This window comes from Rhinichthys klamathensis, unplaced genomic scaffold (assembly GCF_029890125.1).
Source record: "Rhinichthys klamathensis goyatoka isolate OS25496 unplaced genomic scaffold, OSU_Roscu_1.1 h1tg000523l_1, whole genome shotgun sequence".
Taxonomy (NCBI): Eukaryota; Metazoa; Chordata; class Actinopteri; order Cypriniformes; family Leuciscidae; genus Rhinichthys; species Rhinichthys klamathensis.
The window spans coordinates 496597-518123 of NW_026607002.1; the positions used below are offsets into that span (position 1 = coordinate 496597).

The window sequence follows — 21527 nt, forward strand, 5'->3', positions numbered from 1 at the left end:
AACTCTAGCTAGGGCTTATTTGTATGGTTAATAAATTCCCCTATGAATCTGAAGTAATTATAGCCGCGTGTGATTCGGTAGCGTTAGCTAAGATAGGGGCAGTTTTGCAAGGTTTTTTATTTGATAATAAGCGTCATGTAACATTGGCGTAACGTTACCAATGAAATGTTAAAGGACAATGGGTGCTTCTTATTTTTGCATCTTCGTTGTTGTCTGGTTCGTGAAGGAATCGTTCTTTTGAACAGGTTCTTTTTAGTGAACCGGTCGAACCAGTTCACCAAATCTGACTGAATCGTTCAAAACAGTTCGCGTCTTTAGTCAGCGCTCATCTACAAGTTCCTCACATTCGGACATGCCTGACAGTCCCTCCGACTAGAAATAAACCAATACCCCGGAGTATATTTCTCCAGTAACTCAACAGCTCACGATTTGATGTGCTGAGAGAAGTGATGAGCACAAGCTGTTGATACTGAGCATGCGCGTACTACCGAATGCACAGGTACAGCGGTTCTCGAATCACCAGTACTGAACCTAGAACGGTTTTTTTCGGACAGTGCGTCACTAAAGTTGATCATTTTCACGTCTTAAATCTATAATGGTTCTTAACCCTTGTGCATCAATTAAAAAAGTTAGACATAGCTACATAGAGGACAAAAATGTCCACTTAAACTCAAACTTTTGGGAGCACAGACTTAAGTTTGGTATAATTTTAAAGAAGACCCGTGGCAGATTATTACTGAAGTAAAAAAAAAAAAAGTAAATCCAAAAAAGTGGGTAATAAACCTAATGTGGTCTGTTTCCTTAATATTGATCAAGCAACAAAAGAGAAAAGCATTCACTGCTCGTTAATAGCTTTAATAAGGATTCATTATATTTAATTCATACAAATAAATGTCTGCTGCTTGAAAGAATAAAGAATGATGTATGCAAGTAGGCTAGTTATAAAGAATGCATCATTCATTGAAAAGAAGACTATTCTACTTTAGAAAAAGTGATTTTATTTAATTTTAAGATATTTTTTTAAGTCACATTAGTTAAATCTGTATCTGTATTGCATGTTCAAACTTTAAAATCATTCATGTTAACTAGGGGTGCTCAGATCAGAATTTTTGGGGCCGATCACCGATACCCGATTACTGGAAGCTGTATCACCAGATACCGATCACCGATTACAGGGTCTATTTGATGCCTTATATTTATCATGTAACATTATTTATTAAACTATATTTAACATCAATGTACATTAAGTATTACAATTAAGGGTAACACTTTACGGTAAGGGTACATGAATTATCATGAATTCATGTATAAATTCATGCATGAATTATGCATTCATGCATGCATTAATATCTCATGAATCATCAGGAACTAACACGAGTTCAACGTTTTTCATTCATGACTTCATAGATGAACAACACCTTAATTAAAACATTAACTAAGATGAGTACATCATCATGAATTATGATTTATTACGCATGATCATGATTAGGGGTGCGCCAAAATATCGATATGGCGATATGTCACGATATTTACTCCCGCGATCGATTCTCGATGCGCTCTTGCCAAGTATTGATCTTAAAAGCCGTTATAAAACGCTCTATTCATTATCCGAGTTGACTGGATTTGACTAGCTTTCATGAGGCACACACGCAAAGTCTCTCGCTCTCTCCCGTGCTATGTATGTTAATTACGTAATTCGACTCTCTCTCTGGGAAAGAGAACGACAGGTCAGTATGCCGCGGTATACATAATGCCCGTAGTGTTTATTTGTTAGATACACTAGGTTAGGAGTGAGCGCCACTCTGTGTATGTTTTGTTTAATAGTTAGCTTATTTAGGTGCCGAATGCATTGAAGATTTCGGTTTTCTTTTCACCTTTTTCTTTGGTTAGGTTTAGGTTTAGTATAAGGTTTGTTTTGTTATATTCTGTTCTTTTCTTTGGCGACACTTTTTGGTTCTCTTTCCTATTATTTGATTATTGTAATATTTGTAAACATTGTAAATAGCACACTCATTTTTCATCCGAACTGGAACTAGTGGCTTCGGCTTTGTGACAATAAAATCCAGTTTGTTTCTCTTCAAGTTGAGTCTGTCATGGTTTCCTCTCCACCGTATTCATCCATCAGCAGTACTAATAAAACAAATGTTGCGTAACATCTCCTAGACTTTTAAAAGATCGTAACAGTCAACAATGGCTACAATTTATGTTTGATAATGTTTCTGACAATTACAATCGTAATTTAGCTCTTTGTGCGGCACATTTCACTGAAGACAGCTTCCAGAATCTCCAACAATTCAATGCCGGATTCCACAAAAAAACTGTTGCTAAAAACTGTATTACTCATGTAATCATTTGTATTAAATGTTTAATCAAGATAAAAACGTATCTCAAAAAGCTAACAATTGCAGCAGTAACGTTAGCATTTTCAAGTATAACAGGGTATCAAACTTCTTATGTAATAATAGAAGAATAGAATAATCAAAAACGTACCATTCAGGAACGTTTTGTAACAGCCGTGTTTGGGGAGTCTGATTCGGGCTCAAACTGATACGGCAGTATCGACACCATTATTTACATTAACCGGAGCACATGAAACTCACGCCCGTAAAGGTAAGGGGCGTGACGGTTCCGGACAACGTGCGCTACGCAGTTTAGCCAATTACAACACACCGGCCCAAACTAACCAATCTGAGCCCACTGCCTGTTTCTGAGGGAGTGGTTTCATAGAATCAGGAAGTCAACCGGTCGTTCAAATGACAGAGGAGAAAGAGGCTTACAATAAAGGTGAAATTTATGAAAAATAAGACTTTTAAAAAAAGAAAAACCACGAATATGTTACATTGCACCCCATAAACACAATCATGCAAAGAAAAAAAGCAGTAAACCACCCCTTTAAATACTGCTGTTATTAACTTGTCTCCCTGTGTTAACACTATTAGGCAATCAAAATGGTTCTGGTGACTCTTGAATATCCCTTCCCTAAGCTCCAGAAAACACCTGATTCTGTTGAAGAAAACTATCAAAGATTTGTCTCGTTTCCGTGTTCTCAGGGAACGTCTCAGGTTACGACTGTAACCTATGTTTTATCATTACAGATGGGTTAAGTGAAACGACAAACGTTAAAGAAGCTGATAATTGCCTTGCCTTGCATCTTCCTCGTCTTATTTCTTCCCGGCAGTGTAGACGCTACTTGGCGTATATCTTCTTCGCCGTCACGTATGTGTGCTCGGCAAGACCGTTTTGTGTTTGAGCGCCCCCAAGTTGTGTTTTACTGTAACTTCAGAAGCTCCAGACACGTGAGCAAAAGCGCCAATCTCATTGGTCGGATAGTTTTTGACACGGCGCGTCAAACCAAAAAAACGAACCCGAGGCGTTTTAAAAAAAATGGCGCTTTTACGGGTGGCGTTTTTCACGTCGGTGTGCACACTCACATTGGCGCCCTTTGTTTAGTGACGAGGCGTTAAATGTCGGCGAATATCGCACGCGAAATTCGTCCCAGTGTGAACAGCCCTTTAGGGGTTGAGATATGAGTAACATAATATTTTGGTTTCTGCAAAACTGTAGAGATAAGTGAGACTGAGACAATACTTATAATATTTTTTGGATCTTAATGGATTAATTCACTTTAATTCACTCACCCCCATGTCATCCTCGATATGATATCCATGTCTTTCTTCAGTCGAAAAGAAATTAAGGTTTTTGATGAAAACATTCCAGGATTTTTCTCCATATAATGGACTTTAATGGGCCCCAAACGGTTCACAGTATACTGCCACATGACACATATAAATGAAGTGGTTTAGGATTTTGGTAATATGGACTAAGTGTAAGGGCGTCCACTGAAGGCAAGTTTTAAGAACCCAAGTGCAGCGTTTACATATAATCAAAACTTGATCAAACATAAAACCATGGCATGGCATGAACATGGACAAGACGAACATTTACCGACAGTGGTTACACAAACAATAGGCTTGTTTGAGATGAGCAAAATCTGCGCAGAACCGATCACCGGTGATCAGCGCGAGATGCATGCCGGTTAGAAATGTGTCCGAGTGCGGTCCGCCTTGCTAAGTCCACAAGACCGAAAGTGCACATGAAGTGTGCCATTTGAGACAGGGCCTATTTGTGCACTTTCGGTCTTGTGGACTTACAATGGCTGCCGCGTGCGCGTGTCCGTTAAGTCCGTGAGACCGCAGTGTGTCCCATTTGTCATTTTTAGATCTCAGAAGGGTGCTCGCGAGGTCGATTTGCGCCCTTGATGCGCACTTTTGCCGAGCCCGTGCTGATGCGGACTCCACAGCAGACTTCTTCCCGACATTCAAAGCGGCGTTACGTCGCGAAAGTGCAGACTCAGAGGAAGACCGCGAGTGCTTAGGGTTCCATTTGGGACAGGGCCTACATCTGTCCGGCTTGCCTGCGCTTTTTTCACTCCTCCCCTCACTGCAGCCGCCTACTCTCGACTACATTTCAGGCAAGGCGGTGACAAGGAACAAGGTAAACATGAGGGCTTCAATACACAAGGACCAATGACAAGACAAGGGACACCTGTGAACAATAAAACAATGAGCCAATGACAACACAGAACACATGGCAGGATCACATGACTAGAACAGGGGATCACGTGACAGACATGAAACAAGAACATGAAAAAAACGACAAGGCTGAACAAAAGTTTTATTAAGTAAAACTTCTTTAGTTAGTTTGTTGTGTCACTTAACCCATCTGTAATGATAAAACACTCATTCCATCCAGTGTTTGGCCGTTTAGTGAATCTGACTGCTGTATACGCTATCTAACGGCAGATGAAGGAAAACTGTAAATCTTCATTATTAGTCCTAAACATAAATATCAAATTTGAATAAATATGGAAAAACCAAAACGTAAGGCTGAACAAAAGTTTTATTAAGTAGAATGGGGAACAATTCTAAATTTCAGTTGAGAAATAATGATGAAAATGATGATGTGAATTTGTTTTATTTTACTTCTATTTTTGTAGAAAAAAAATATATAAGATGTTATACAATTAAGATGGGACATGTAATTTTTCTGTAAACTGTAGGATTAATTCAGAGACTTAAAGTGCTCATATGGATTATTTTGGGCCTTAATTATTTTTTGTTGTTTATTTTTAGTTAGACAACCATTGTGTTTTGAACCTAAAGGTCTATAAGGGTAGTGGAAGGAATGGAGTTACCATCCCTCTTTGTTTATTATCAAATAAATGGGAAATCATAGTTATAAAATCCAGTGTAAATATCCTGGTATTTATGATTAAAGATGATCTGTATGTATTTAGTATCTGTGTAGTGACTGCGGGTCTAGCCCATGCTAGGAATACAGCAACAGTGCTTGCTTATTTGGCCCGGCTTCTAGAGAATAAATATGTACTTGTTTTGTATCAGTTAAGCCGATGATAAAACCAAATTAACAAAGATGAATGGCTGTGTAAGACATGTAAAGACATTTAGCTGGCTTAGCACTATAGCTGGTGTGTGGTGAGCGCACTGGCGCCGTTGTACTGTGGCTGCCGTCGCATCATCCAAGTGGATGCTGCACACTGGTGCTGGTTGAGGGGAGAACCCCTGATATGATTGTAAAGCGCTTTGGGTGTACAGTAGTACATATGAAAGCGCTATATAAATGCCTCATTCATTCATTCATTCATTCATTAATTTATGTCCAAAGGTTCTGGAGATCAATAATGTAATATTTGTCATGTAGGATATTTTTTTCATGTTAAGTCTTTGAAGGAAATATTCTGGAATCCACTGCTGCTTTAATGTATATCTAATGAGTGATTATAATCAAGGTATTAAACAATATTTTTCCTTCTAAATGTCAAATGAGTTGAATGACTTCACTAGGCTTATGAGATTCTACTTTGTTATAGAAGATACCAGTGTGATTATCGAAAATGTTCTTTCATGTGTTTTTTAAACGTCTGTATGAAGTGACTGAGAGGTGACTGAGGTTCTGGCACAATGGCAGGAATGCAGTATGTAATGGGGCTCTACTGGTTACGAAAATGAGTCACCAATATGACAATATTTCTTATAAACTTTACAGTTTAGGTGTGGTTCACGAACACAACCTGAAGCTTAACTTATGAGTTGAAACTCAACTGACAACCGTTCTCTGCAAGCTGGGGCATGTCGCAACATGTCGGAAAAAGGGGGCGTGGTCTGAGCAAACTCTCGCTGTAAATGCTCTGACCAGCCTCACATCACTTGATCCTTTTGCACAGCCGCCCCATAATTCATGGTGTGAATTATCTCCTGAAAAGGGTCAACTGTCCACAGGAGCTGTTGTCGAGGCATTATCCGGGATGGCCGGCAGCTCAATGAGCTTGGCCACTGGTCTGGTGTAGGTCTTCTCGTCAACCTGCACCTCAGCAGTCCTCACTTTACCATCGACACTCCTAATGGTCTTTGTGACTCGTCCCACGGGCCACAATGCACGAGGTAACCTTTGGTCAATAACCACCACCACTGTACCAACAGTGGGGTTCTCTGTGTCCTTTACCCATTTCTGCCTTGACTGCAAGAAAGGCAAGTAGTTCCATATGAAGTGGGTCCAAAACTGGTCAGCTAACACCTGACTGTTCCGCCATCTTATCCGACTGAGAATCTCAGACTCATGAAATGTAATGTAGTCCAGGCTTGCAGGAGGTCGACCGGTAAGTTTGGGTCGTCTGCAGCTAGAAGGGTTCTAAGCCTCATCACAAGGTTACTGGCTTCTACTACGGTGGGTAGACTCTGCAGGCAGTTATCGATGTAGAAACACTGTTCTACACTGTGGCGGATATTTTCCCCTGGTTGACTTGACTCATTGATGTGTTTCTGATGAGCAAAGATCGCGCAGCAAGGACTGCACGTCGTCCCGAACGGCAGGACCTCCCACTGGTACACTGATGGTTTTTCGTCCATCTTTAGATCCCTCCAAAGGAACCTCAGCAAGGGCTTGTCTCTGTCCAGCAGGTGGACCTGGTGAAACATCCCTTTAATGTCTCCACTTACTGCGACACGATGCTCTCTGAAGCGCAGGAGGACTCCAAGGAGCGAGGGTCCTAAGGCTGGACCAGGAAGGAGGTAGTTATTCAGACTTTGTCTGCCAAGCTGTAAGCTGCAATTGAAAACAATCCGTTCCTTGTCATTGTGCCTGACCATGTGGTAGGTTAGAAACCACGACTCCTTTGATGAGTCCGCCTCGCAGGAGTCAATCTTGGTGGCCTACCCAGCAATCTCCAGTTTCTTGATCTCCTCCTGGTAGGTAGATGCACACAGTTGGTCTTTTTTTGCACAGTGCATCCGCCTCTAATAGGTCCACTGAGTACTTGTCCTGTCTGGATCTGGTCACCAACCTCTCACTTTTGAAAGGCAGTGTATCTAACTGCCACAACCGTTCAACTTGACTGAACAACTCAACAGAAGGGGAGGCAACTGTGGTGAACAAGCACTGTGTGGTGGGAAGCTGTTTCTGCAGGTATTTTACTGGACTCTGGAGTGTCCCAATGGATGGTTACTGGAAATGAAAGCTTTAGCGGAAGTTCTGCCAGGAAGACTCAATCAGTGCGTCACGTATTACCTCACTTCTAACCAATCACGTGCTAACACTCACAGTATAAAAGATTGGTACTTACATTTGTCTGAGTTCGCAGATACTGACGCTGCCAATTACCTCCATTCTCCCCAACCACCACCAAGATGGTACCTTCCCCTTCATCCTCCCCACCACCACCAGGATGGTCCCTTCCTTTACCTCCAGGGGGGTCGGCTGCACCCCCGCCTTTATCTTCAGGCAGGACATGCAGATTCCGCTACCCTCGCATTGCTAGCTAAGGACAGGGCCTACGCCAAAGAACTTTATAAATTTATGCTTGCCGAGCCGTTAATAAATATACGCTTGTTATATCAATTTATCTCCCGAGTCTTTCTGGTAGAACTGCCTGTCCCATGCATAAGAGTAGTGATCTTAACCTTGGACTTCTGCTGCTTGAATTCTCTATTGTCCTTCTCACTGTGAGCTTGAAGTGAGGGCTCCATGTCCAGGCATCTGACTTCTGCCTTCAGCCACTCTGAAAAGTCAGTGAGCGTTAGCTTCAATTTATCAGGGTCCTTCCTATACTGTTGACGACGAAATTGCTCTTGCTGGTGCTTGGGGAGCCTGCTTAGAAAGCGCTTTACATTTGAGCCGCAGTGGAGTTCCTCATGGCCTTCACCTCGGAGAGCTTTCAGCATCCCGACAAGCGACTGCACTCTGATGGAGAATTCGTCAAGAGCCCTATCATCTCGGATGATGGGTAAGCGTTCCATGTCCTCTATCTCCTTCAGCACAAACTGATATGGACATCCATAGCGTTCATCCAGTGTTTTCAGAGCTTCAGAGTAGGGCATATTAGACTCTGCATGAGCTAGCACAAGGAAATGTGCATGTGGAACCTTGACATGCTTCAGCAAGATGGCATACTTGTAATGCTCGGACTGAGAAGGATGAAGGAGTATGCTAAGGGAAAGACGTAGCTCTACATATTGAGCTCTATCTTACTTGGTGAAGTCAGGAAATGCTGGGCCTTCTATATTGGGAGGTGTATGCTGATACCCGGTGGAGGGATAATGAGCCAACATGGCTGGGTTCCCTTGGTAGAAGGGTTGGGGTACATAAGGATGCTGATGTATTGACTGGTGCATGGGTAGAGGCATCATCTGATCGAGAGCTGGATTTACATTAGGGATCGACCGATATGGATTTTTTAGTGCCGATACCGATACCGATTTTTTTTCCCATCAGCCTTAGCCGATGACCGATACGGGCTGCCGATTTTCTTGAGCCGATATTTGAAGCCGATACATTTTGCTCCCTCAATTTACATCATAAAAATGACATGATGTTAACAAATGTTACAGGTCTCAATTTAATAAAAGTAACATTTATTTAAAGTAAAAAAATCAATATTTAACAAATAGTAAAAACATGTGAGGTAGAACAAGAACAAGTAGATAAACAATATTTAACAAATATTAAAAACATGAGGTAGAACAAAAAAAAGTTCACTGCTGAAAATAAATATTTAAGCATAAATAAAATAATTACACTATTGCACACAGTAGCAACCAGCATAATAAAGTGCACAGTGCACACTGTACTTCATTTTAAAAGTAACGAACTATTTACTGCCATGGTTTAAATTTTTCTACATAAAATAAAATGAGCATGTCTAGTCTCTAATATCACTGCGATGGCGAGGGAGACACACACCACACGCGTCCAAACCTCAGCCAGGTGGTCGTTGAATAAATCTCCCACAAAAAGCACGGAACAACGTTGGTATTACTTAATCCTATGACCAGTGTTCGTAACAGCTACCGTACGCATACTAGGGCTGTCAAAATTGCTCAAATGGCGTTTGTATATTCCCTCTAAAAAACATATTTGAACATCGTCGTGCATTTGGTCAATGACGCGCATTACGTCAATAACAGGACAAATTAATACAAAGAGACATAACTACTAGTATTAAGTAGCTTATTTGAGTTTAAACATATTTGACAACGTATTACTACAAAAAAAAACGAGTAAATCAACTAATGGCCAAGACCGCAGAGCTCACTCTGGCTCGCCCGGACTCGCAGGCGCACTCTCTCTCTCTCTCTCGCACTCACCCTCACGCTCTCCGCGCATACCGGTTTAAATGAACAACAACAAACAAATGTTGAGTGCTGATCAAGAGTTTTGTGCAAGCAATTTAAGGTATATAGCAGGCTTCATTCAGTGATTGAAACAAATACATTAATTGAAGTTTCACAGTAACATTACATAGAACCGACACTGAGCGCTCCGAGCGAGCTGTGCTGTGGTAACGTTAGTCTGCTACCGCGGGCGTGTTTTTCCACATTCGAATATTAATTTTCACCTTCAAAATTCAGGTTTTTTTAAACTATTCGAATATATACCGGTATTCGTATTTAGAATATTCATTGACAGCCCTAATGCATACTGAACGGATAGCCTACAGCTATTTGCAGCTCCCTAAATACAATGGCAAGCAAGCAGTTTTATAGACGAGTCATTCGCGTTTTCCATTTGGACCCACAAACTTGCTTAGCTATATAGTTGCAACCACATAACAGTTATAGAGCAACGTGTTTCCATTTTCAAAGTGTTTGACAATATTTCAGCAGTCAAACAGTTAAAAGATGCTTTGAAAGTTTAAAAGTTACCGTTATCTTGAAGCGCAGGTTGCACTCTGCTAGTGGGGGAGGGGCAGTGCAGGGTCTGCACGTGAACTGCAGCGTCTCCAGCAGCACAGAGCTGCCTGTGGACGCCTGTCTATAAATAATGCCGGGAAAAAACTATCGGCGAACGCAGCAGCCGCGTATCGGCCGATTCCGATACACGTAAAAATCGCAAATATCGGCCAGATATATCGGCTGGCCGATATATCGGTCGATCACTAATTTACATGTACCGATCTGGGAGGAGACAGATGTGGGAGATAGATATGAGGCTCAGGTGGCACCAGATGTGGATTTCCCAACTGAGGCTCCCTACCTTTCTCATGCTGGCTGCCGGGTGCAGCTGCGTTGGGCTTACAATTACCTGATATGGGGTAGGAGGAGAGTGAGCTATATGATGAGGCATTTCTTAACAAGCCTACAGACTGCTGTAGGCCCTGGGGTGACCCTTTGGGATGGCTGGGATGAAGGTGAGCTGGTGGATCAAGTTCAGTATCCTGCTTGATAGCTTGAAGTCATAGCGTGGATCGAGCGTATGCCAAGGGGGTTGGGTGACACGGCTGAGAGGCGGAGGAAGTGTCATTTGTTCTAGCTCGTGGGTTAATTCTGCAGCTACACTTGGGTGATCCTCAGTTCTCTGGTGGTGAGGAGCAAGGACTGGGGAAGGCTGTGGTTCACCTCCTCTGTCTGGGTAAAGTTGGCGTACTGGGGTCTGATGCCGTGATGACCTCCTTGACCACTGAGCTGAGGTCTGAGGGGAATGGTGCTGCAGGAAAAGCTCCAAAAGCTCTGTTTGTTTATTGGCCGTTTCACTCTGTTGCTGCGCTGTCTCCAAAGCCTGATGAACAATGACTTAATTTGCATTCTGCATTGGTGACATTGATTATATGCTTCTAGCAGGACTGAGTAGCTCCCTCTCCTCTTCGTGCCTGTGCATCTGCGCTAAGCTATGCTGCTCTGTATATTCGACTAAAAAATCATCCAGATATCTTGGGAGTTGTACTGGGCGTTTGGGGCGCACTGGTGAAGCAAGGAGGCTTATTCCTTCTTTACTGGTTGCAATATCGTTAACTCTATCTGGCTCGAAGGACCATAAATTGTAATGGGGCTCTACTGGTTACGAAAATTAGTTACCAATATGGGGTGTCTAGTCAGGACACGGAAGGCAGGGATATTTGTTGAAGGGTTTAATATAGGATTTTGAAATACAGATGCACAGGCAATATTTCTTATGAACTTAACAGTTTAGGTGTGGTTTGACGCACACAAACACAACCTGAAGATTAACTTATAAACTGAAACTCAACTGACAGCCGTTCTCTGCAAGCCGGGGCTTGTCGCAACATGTCGGAAAGGGGGCGTGGTCTGAGCGAACACTCGCTGTACTTGCTCTGTCCAGGCTACATCACTTGATCCTTTTTCACACAGTAACAGTGCTTGCTCATTTAGCCTGGCTTCCAGAAATGAAATCTGGACTCGTTTTGTGTTTGAGAAAGGTTTTCAACGAGTCAATACATACATCTGTTTTCTATGGAGATGTGCTACTGCCCATCAGTCCATGCATGAAAAATTACTATGTTTATCGTTTTCTTAGCCAATCAGAATCATTTAACCCTTAGCAAGGATGTAGCTTAGACCTTAGTGAAGGGTATAATTGCTGTGATCCATCTTTGTAAGTGGGGCGGCCTACAAACTCCTTGTGAGTCTTAGCTGACTTCTGCTGATGAAACTGCAAACTATCTTTAGTAAAAAATGTCTTCTATTTATTATAATTCTGACTTTTGTCTTAAATTGACTGCTCTTCTAACTCCTGGTCTTAAATTGACTGCTCTTCTAACTCCTGGTCTTAATTAATCATATCTGGTCCTTGGGTATTTAACAGTAAATTGGGTATTTAACAGTACACAAGTCAGTAGGCCTAAGTAAGGAAAAAGAAAGAAAGAAAATTACTGAATTTCAAATGAAGTTAACAAGAACAATTTTGACACAATAGCATAGGCTATTTTTGACAATTGACAGAAAAGCATTGATTTGTTAGGATGCAGTAAAGTAGATACATTTACTGCAGACCCGGCGCCAGACACAAATTCACGGACGGGCATTCATTTTTTTCAGGGGGGCACAAATGAAAACAACCTCATTGCATCAACAGAATCGATTATGATACTATGCAATGATCGATAGAGCATAATAATTATATAATAGGCTACTGACGCTAAAGGTACGTTTACACACTGCCTCCGCAAATTTCGATTTAATTTTTTATGTAGGTTTGAGAGGTGTTTTCAGGTCATCAGTGGGTGCTGTGAATTATTATTGAAAAAAAAATGGGCATGTTGTGTGGACCTCTGTCCCTAGGGGGGTTCATTCTCCCCCGCAAGAAAATTTTGTACATTTTAAGTTTAAATGCATCAATATGGTGCACATTGAGAGCTCAAAATTAAGAGCTTCAACCGACTTCGACCCATGAACTGTGCACATTGAACAAAGAAAAAGCATTGACTTGTACCTAAAGAGGGCTCAAACATCTTGTTAATTATAGTCTCAGTCTACATTACATCGTATTTTATATTAAGCTATAGAATAGAAAAATTACACTACTTTTGTCCTAATTTCTTCACTTGTAAGAAATAAACATTTGACCTTTTATTTAGGAGAAAACACAAGATCACCATGCTGATCGTGTGAGCAAGAGCGCACTTTTCTTTAAATCACGCAACAGAATGGCTAACGTTAGCCTACTTAATTAAAGTCTTGTGCTATTTAGCCAAAAAAATTAAATATAATACCGAAAAAACTCGACATGTCAACAAAACATAAACATCTTCCCAAACACATATCAAGCTTATTTAAAAACCTCGAAAGCATAAACACTCATTCAAAGTAATACAACGTATTACGTATTCAGAATACAAATTATGAGTAGGCTAACAGTAGTCTCCACAGAGCATAAAATATTCATTTCATTTTATTTTTCGTGTTCGCATTTATGAGGAAAAAACTATGTTAGGACCTGAGCGCTCTGAAAGCGGCACTAAAAGATGCTTTAAAACTTTCACAGAGACATCAAACAGAAAGCAAAACCTTTCTTTAAAGTGAATTTCGTTTTGTATTAATTGTATCTTAATTTTAATCAGTATTTCATCAACCAATTGCCTGGATGGATTTAATAAATAAGAAGTAAATATAGCAGACGATAATGACGAACCGGAGGCGCCAGCGCGTGAACTGGAGCTCGTCGCAATTGAACCGAAACTCGTGTAGGCGTATAAGGTAGCCCGCCTCACAGACATGTCTACTTTTAAACAGAACAATTCAAAACGAAAGAAAACAGACTACAGACTGCTCCCTGCTCATGTAATCCGTATGAAATGTGCATTTCTCTATGGCGTTTGAACGAAACGTTTGAATGAATGACTCGCTTAATAAGACCGCTATCACATGCATTTCCACGCTCTCTATCGACAAACCAATCAATCTGTTTACAATTAGAAAAAAATCAGACCAAACACATTTTTATTTTTATTCAGGAGTTATGTATATTCAAAAGGATAACTTTTGATAACAGTAGCCTATTGATAAAAAAGATATTGTGCAAACAAGCAAGGACTGGTGGGACTTGAAGTGGAGTTGGTGAAGGGAGAGACTCGCTCAGGGCGGGCACTAGTGACTCACAGGGCGGGCCAGGCCCCCCAATGCCCGCCCATGGCGCCGGGACTGATTTACTGGCATTAGCAATTAGGTAATTGTATTACCTATACAATGAAATCTATAAAAATAAATTAAAAGAGCTATATTTAATCTAGGCAGACTTAGCCTACTGTCTTAATTATTTAATTATTTATTTTAAACAGAACATATTGGCTATACAGAAAAAAGTCAGTTACCTCCTTATTTCAGTGGTTCATTATAATTTAACAAAAAAGTGTGAAACTTTACCATAATTACCAGCAGCATTTAGCTATGGTATTATAGTTACAATCAAAACCACACTTCTCATTGGTATGTCGATTGAAAAGCTTGTAAGTCTATACAGTAATTTGCAGTTTCCAGTCAGTGAACAATGAACATGTTTGAGGATGTTAAATCGGGTTCAGCTTCAGGAAAGACCTTCTCATATATCATACCAGTGTGTAACAGAGAATTCTGTGTAGAATTCAGGGAAGGACGCTCATCAGGAGCAGGGGAATTTATACTGTGATCCAGATGACCACTCCATCCCTGATCATCACAAACAATGGACCATCCATCTCTACCAGCAGGGGCGGCGGCAGATAATTTTTAACGCTGGTGCTGAGGGTGCTAGATCATTGACAGGGGGAGCTGCGCAATTATATATATATAACATTGAATACTATTAATAAATTAGCTAAACTTGGCCACTCAATATTTAATATTCAATTATTTTAATCATCACAATTAAAGTTTTAATTTTATTAAATTGAACAAGCACAATATTCAGCATTCAATAAAATATTTTAAAGATGTATTATTACTAACAATGTTTTAATTTCAACATAATATCTCGTTATTTCGACATATGTGTGCGTGTCACAAGCAAGATGTGCATTTGTTAATCCGGTGACAGGGGTGCATTGATTTTTATTAATAAACTAGTGTTTTCTGTGTCAGTCTCGGCTGCAAAGATGAAGTTGACGATCGTCATCCTCGTAGACGTAGTGAACGCGCCTAAGAGAAATGCACATAATGGATTACATAATCAGAGAGTAGCCTATTTCTTTTCGTTTAAAGACATTTCAAGCTTTCTATAAATATATTTCTCATGTCTGTGAGGCATACGCTGAGTTTCAGTTAATTTATGATGAGATGCGCTCTTGAGCATGATATTTTATATAATGCTAGTAAGAGTGTTGTGTTGATTTGCAGAACGAAGGAGGACAGGAGTTTAAATCTTCCAACTTTTAAATTGTCTGATAAGGATCTTGCTGTGAGTGCGAAAGTGAAATATCTTGGTCATTTTATAACTGAGAACATGACAGATGATGAGGACATTGTACGGCAACGTCACGTTGTATATGCAGGCTAATATACTTTTGCGTAAGTTTGGTTCTTGTTCAGATAAAGTTAAGACATCACTGTTTAAACCATATTGTACACCACTTTATACTGCCCATTTGTGGACTAGTTAAAAAAAATCTAGTTTACAGTGGCTTCAAGTACAATGATGCAATGAGAATTTTATTAAGGAGACCTAGATGGCATAGTGCGAGTACAATGTTTGTAAGTGTGGGAGTTAACACATTTAAAGCTGTGTTACGGAATCTTATGTACGATTTGTCTGCCGACTTCTAAAAATGAGGTAATCATGGGCCTATCAAATATAAGGTTTAGCACTACATTATCAGTCTAAGTTGTGGAAACACCGGTACTTTTGTATTTTTGTAACGTATTGATGTATATATATAGTTTTTGTTTTTGTTGGTTAGGTGTTTTAAAAACTGAACCCTGAGTCTGTAATAAAGGTTTAATTAATTGATTGATTTATTTTTGTTTCTTCACCATGCGGTTCAGGGCTTCCATGGAATACAGCCTGAATAGCGCCGCCCATGCTTCAGGCTTTACAGTCTGTTAGTTCACTTCACCTCCCGATCTAAGCCGTTCGTTCATCAGACTGTAAAAAAGATTCGAGTCATTCATTCATTACGTGACAGCTCGAGTCGCTCATACATCATCGCACAGATCTGCTTCAGCAGTGCGTCTGACTGCACCGAGAGAGTTTGAAGTTTACATTTTGGGGGGAATCCTAGTGAGTCAGAAACAGCATTCCTTACTTTCACTTCATTTGTATTTTGCAGAATAGAAAATCTTTTTTGCCTACTTTTTTGTTGCATATTAGTCATATAGTCATTCTCAACGTTACATTTATGCTTTCTTCAAATGGGTTTTGTTACAGATTTTAGCGCAAACAACGCCGAACCTCGAGAAACGCCGAGAAAATGGGGGCAGAAAATGTAAGTCATATATATATTTTTCATTTAAAAGTTTGACACAGCTAACATAATTATGCAGCGTATGAACTTCATAAGTATTTCACATTATAATGCAGTTGTTGTTTTGATATAGCCTAATTAATCTGTCTGGGCTTGTTACACACACACTTAAGTTGTTTTGAACTTCAGATTGCAAACCGCATACCTCAACTATGAAGGTATTTTTGGTGCAAAAGAACTGAACGCCTGTGACAGGGAAATTTGTAGTTGTAGAAAATATCCACACATGTGTATCAGTACATTTGAAGTCACAGAGAGAAATGTTTTAAGAGTTGCAAACTTGTAGACTTTTTTTTTTCTCTTCCACAAACACAACACAACGGTTACACCTTCTCAAATTCTTCATTGCAGGTGCACAAATCCTATTCTACAAATCAAAAATTAAGAAACACGTACCCTCACATTTTTGCTACAGTTGCTGCAGTGAATATGGTGCTAAACGCATTTAAACACCTGCATCAAAAAATGTGAAAAATAAATTTTGCTCATCCGCAAATCAGTATGTGAATTCATCCAATGAGAGTTGCACACTTGTAGAATATTTTCTTACAAATGTCCTATATATTTTTCTAGCACAAACACAAGTACATAACTACAACTGCTTGAATCTGCTGCGACGAATCTCAAACACTGTTTTTCGCTTTCAATTGACAAGTTTTGTGAGCTCTCTCTTTTGCACCACTGGTCTATGTGAAATGTGGAGCAAAAGTGATTTGTGCATCTGTAGAGGCAGTGGGCGGAGCCTACTTGAATATTCATGAGTTTCCCACGGCATGCGCGTGGAACTGCTCATTTGAGTTCACCCAAGGGGATAATCCACCAGCCGGAAACTGAAGTCTCCCCGGGGGCCGCCATTGGCTAACAAGCCTTCACCTGCTGTTAGCATTCCATTGACTCCCATTCATTTTGGCGTCACTTTGACAGCGAATAATTTTACATCTGAGGCGTTTAAAGACTCCATTTGTCCATTGTTTATTTCTAAAGAAACACGACAATGTATAAAAGGATCCATTACCTTGTATCTCACTTACCCGTCTCCACTGGCGGCAGGGGGTGCGTGAGAAGGCGGATGACCGGGTCCTCGAACCGCACCAAGCTGCCTGCTGGCGATCAAGAGGGGGCTGAGGGGTGTATATGCAGGGTCACACATCGCCAGACTGGCCCTCTTGGGACCCCGGAATAGAGAAGTTTGCTCTTTTTCTGAAAATGTGGGTACCACTGGCCCCGCTTTTACGGGAGCCAACGGCGGAACAGACACACATAATAAAAAAGCTCCAACCGGCCCTCCAACCAGCTGGAGGGAGTGGATTGGTGGCCACTCCAAGAGCAACGTCTCCATCCCTGCGTTCACGGTCCGGACTACCCTCGTGCATGTTCATGAGTGCCTCTAGGGCTGGTTCGTGCAGAAAGCGGTTTTGCTTTGAAAAAAAAGGCTAACTCCTCCACCTAGAATTAGATAAAGAACAGACAAACATACTTATCTGCAACTTTATCATACACTTACACTTTGTTTGCCGTAATCAGAAATGATTCGCGCAAACATGAGAGCATTGACGTTGCTCGTGGGGAATATTCCCTTCGAAAACAAAACTCAGCCACTGCGTCTTCAGCGGTTCGGATTTAGGAACATTAAAATGACTGTGTTCGTTATTACACCCAAGAACAGAACACCACAATCGCTTAGACGCTATTCTGCTCATAGACAGTGATTGTGATTGTGATTGACTATGATTGACACCTCTCTCATGAGCGAGGGCTGGTCTGTGTTGAAACGCTGCTGTTAATCAACAGTCGTGGGAGGGGTGTCCAACCGTGTGACGTCACACGGTCGAACGGCTTGATTTGAGACGGGAAAACATATAAGGAGATTTAAAAAAAAAACACTGGATGGATTTTTATCATTATATGATGGTTGTGTACAGGCACTGCCAACACACATTTCAGTACAATCAACTTGTAAAAGTGCATGTACCATTATATGACCCCTTTAAGAATACACATATGACCCGCGAGCGGGCTGCATATGGAAGAACACTGGGGTGTCCAGCCCGCAGGGTGTAATGTTTCAACCCCAGGGGTGGCAAGATGGCTTGCCGAGGGAAAGACACACACTCAGAGAGGCTTACAGTGGAAATACACATGTTTACGTATGTTCAATAGAACTATACTTTTCTGAAACTCGTTGAACTAGTTTGATAACAAATTAACTTATAACCATAGTTGGCTAACGGTGCTTTCGTAATCGCATCACAGAGCAGTGGGAAGCCACTTTTGCTGTGGCGTCTTTGGAGTGATGGTTCGCTGGCTTGCTCTCATATCTACTCTTTAGCACAATGGTAACCACAAAAACTTCAACATTACAGAAACTATTTTACATGTCAAACATAACAACATTAAACACTAACAGGTCTTTACTTTCACTCAAATCAAAACCAATAAAATAACACTTAATTCAACATTTATACTCCTCCTTACCCAGTCCTATGCAAAGCATGTTGGGAATAGAAAGCCACTGCCTAATTTTCATTCTTTCTACAACGTAATTAAAAAAATTATAATAATCCAGAAATTTTTGTTAAAGTTGGTGGTGCTAAAAGGTATCGAATTGATAGATGTCTGAAACACACATGTAATTATTTATGCCCATCTCTGAATTTAGGGGATTCACTCCTGTTTAAATCCGGTTTTCACTTCTGAAACTTAGCCCACAGTGTTCCTGTGAACAGATAAAATCTATACGCTGAATTCAGTCTTCATTTACAGTGAATAAAACCATGCTTTTTCCAATGAATGAATGAAAATGTAAAAGAATCCAAGTTAAAAAAAAAGTGTACAAATACAATCTTAATGTTATATCATGCAGTCAAGTGAGAGCGGGAAAGAACGTCTTAAAAAAAGATCAATGGAATTGGATAAAAGATCGAAGGAAATGGATAAAAGAGCGGAGGAACTGGACAAAAGGGAGAAAGAACTGGAAAGAAGGGAGAAGGAACTGAAGAAGGCTGGAGGAATGAGTCTTTTGCGACGCAACAGTGGAGAATCAGAGGCACCTAACAGTAAGAATTATGGTTTTGATTCACATTTTGACTGATGCATGTGATGACAGTCAAATCTCAGTAAAAGCAAAAATGACTAAATAAGCAGAAAAAAACAGAAGATGTGTCCTTTGATGCATGAAAATCGTAAAAACTGTAAGAAACTGATAAACGAGGTGACGGTAGAGCCTTTGTGACCTTTGTTACATTTCCCCTACTCTGAGCTTTATGTTATGTTTAATAAAGCATCATCTTTATGTCCATTTTAAGTGTTTGTTTGATGCTCTTTAATGACAGATTGCGGTTGCTGGTATAATCAAACGGGAGATGAGCCTGATGCGGAACCATGTTCCTTCTTCTGTCAGAACACAGGTTTGATCTTCCTTCTGCTTTCTTCTTGTTTTGTTTCTGTTTTCCACGTGCGTTCGTGCACATCAGGAGTGTGTTTCCCGTACAATGACGTATCTCGCTGCTTCACAAGTACGATGCATTGTTGAAGAAATCAACTAGCTAGTCACGACTGTTTCCCGAAACCATACTGTCGCAAAGTGGTCGTTCAACCACGCTGGTTAGTGATGTCACGCAGATGGTGGAGTATTAACTTATTTTAATGAATCTGTTTGAGATTGAATTAATGCTAGATGTTTTGCTATAAATTACAGACATGGTATCTGAGGACTATTTCTCATTTTTCTCAGTTATTTTGCTCTATTTCCAGATTCAATCATACGCCCGTTCTTACGTACTAGAGCACGTTCGCACATGCGCACTCTTCAAAAACGGTGCTTTAAATCTCTTGACAAACTAAAAGACGTAAATGGCATTTGTGTGTATTCTAAATAAAAGATACAGATTGTACTAAATGTCAGCTTGCTTATTTGGCTCAAGATAAGATAAGGATTTATTGAGTCCACATGTCATGCAATCTAGAAACTCTGCTTCTAACCACAGGTCAAGAGCTGTCGTTCCAACCACACAACTTTGTGATGCTGTTTGGGAATGTTCGTTAGAACAATAGTTTCGGGAAACACCGACTCGTTGAACAGACTGATAACAACCGAACTTGCAACCATAGTTTGCTAACGATGCTTTCGAGAAACACACCCCAGTTTGTGTTTCAGCGCATCTGCTTGTTTGCGCTCACATGTCTCCCATGATTGCTTGATTTCTAAGCCATATCTACGCTTCCTTCCTCTTTGTTCTCTGCCAGCGTGTTCTGTGCTTTTTGCTGTTCACCTGCCGTTTTTTTCTTGTCTAGTTTTTATTTATTTATCTGACATGTTTTTTCTCTGCCCAGGTTGTGCTTCGATTCGCAGTCCCTCTACAGGATCCATTCTCACCAAACTGCTCTGTTGCTGTTGACCAGTTGGTCTGTGACTGGTGCTGGAGTTTGGATTTACCGATCGCCTCTCTCTCTGCATTGTTTTGTTGCCGTGAACATCTGCCTGTTTCCAATTGTGAGTTAGGATTTGCTTGTTGGTTCTGTTTGCCCCTCGCCTGACCATCCTGACACTGATTCCCGTCTCACGATCCGGATTTGATTTTGATTTTTCCTGGACTCTGCCTGATCATTCTCCTCTCAACCGTCCAAAACCTGATTTGCTGCTGTGAGGCTTGCACTGTCTTCATTATTATGCTTCAGTAAATTGTATCATCAAACAATATGGTAAAAACACTTATTCACTAATTTTACCGTCTGTAATCAATATCCTTCAGTTCATATCAACTGATTTTACCTTAATAACTAATGTATGACTTGTACTATGCTTAAGATAGAGCAGTGCGGGACAAGCTGTGGCCTCTCGTGAAGAAGGCAAGTGACAGACTTGCTGGATTATACTGATCTGGTCTCATACTATTTCTTAACTTTTATAAAGCTTTCGACTCTATAGAACACAAATTTCTTTTCCGTACTCTCGAGTTGTTTGGATTTGGTAAATCACTTATTGATACTGTAACCATGTTTTATAGAGGTATTAACAGCTCAGGGATCATTAACTTTGACACTTCTAAAAGGTTACGATTTAGCAAAAAATTAATAAATTCGTTCGAGTGAGGTCTTATGAATTTGTAGGGCTGAGCCAATATGGGCAGAACTCTTTACTGCCCTAGTACTTCAGAAATCCTTTTAAGGGTATAAATGTGAATTAAACATGGCACAATGGCCTTCATCATCACAGTGTATGCTAATGCCTATCTAGTGCAAGGGATTCATCAATATGCTGATTGAGGACTGTTGGGACACTCCA

At 40.5% G+C, this 21527-nt stretch overlaps 1 protein-coding gene across 1 annotated transcript; it reads left to right on the forward strand.

Moving 5' to 3' along the window:
* The first annotated feature begins 19112 nt into the window (after window positions 1-19112).
* On the forward strand, window positions 19113-20946 carry si:ch211-241b2.5 (uncharacterized). Its single transcript, XM_056238531.1, has 3 exons — window positions 19113-19299; window positions 19576-19650; window positions 20576-20946. The coding sequence occupies exons 1-3, from the start codon at window positions 19146-19148 to the stop codon at window positions 20638-20640; spliced, it is 294 nt and encodes a 97-aa protein (XP_056094506.1). The 5' UTR covers window positions 19113-19145; the 3' UTR covers window positions 20641-20946.
* The last annotated feature ends 581 nt before the right edge of the window (window positions 20947-21527 follow it).

What these genes read in the sequence shown, in the direction of transcription:
- si:ch211-241b2.5 (XM_056238531.1), top strand. Translation starts at nt 19,146, where the DNA reads ATGGAATTGGATAAAAGATCGAAGGAAATGGATAAAAGAGCGGAGGAA. An exon ending in AGAATCAGAGGCACCTAACA is followed by an intron (nt 19,300 to 19,575) that starts GTAAGAATTATG and finishes CTTTAATGACAG; the next exon opens with ATTGCGGTTGCTGGTATAAT. An exon ending in CTTCTTCTGTCAGAACACAG is followed by an intron (nt 19,651 to 20,575) that starts GTTTGATCTTCC and finishes TTCTCTGCCCAG; the next exon opens with GTTGTGCTTCGATTCGCAGT.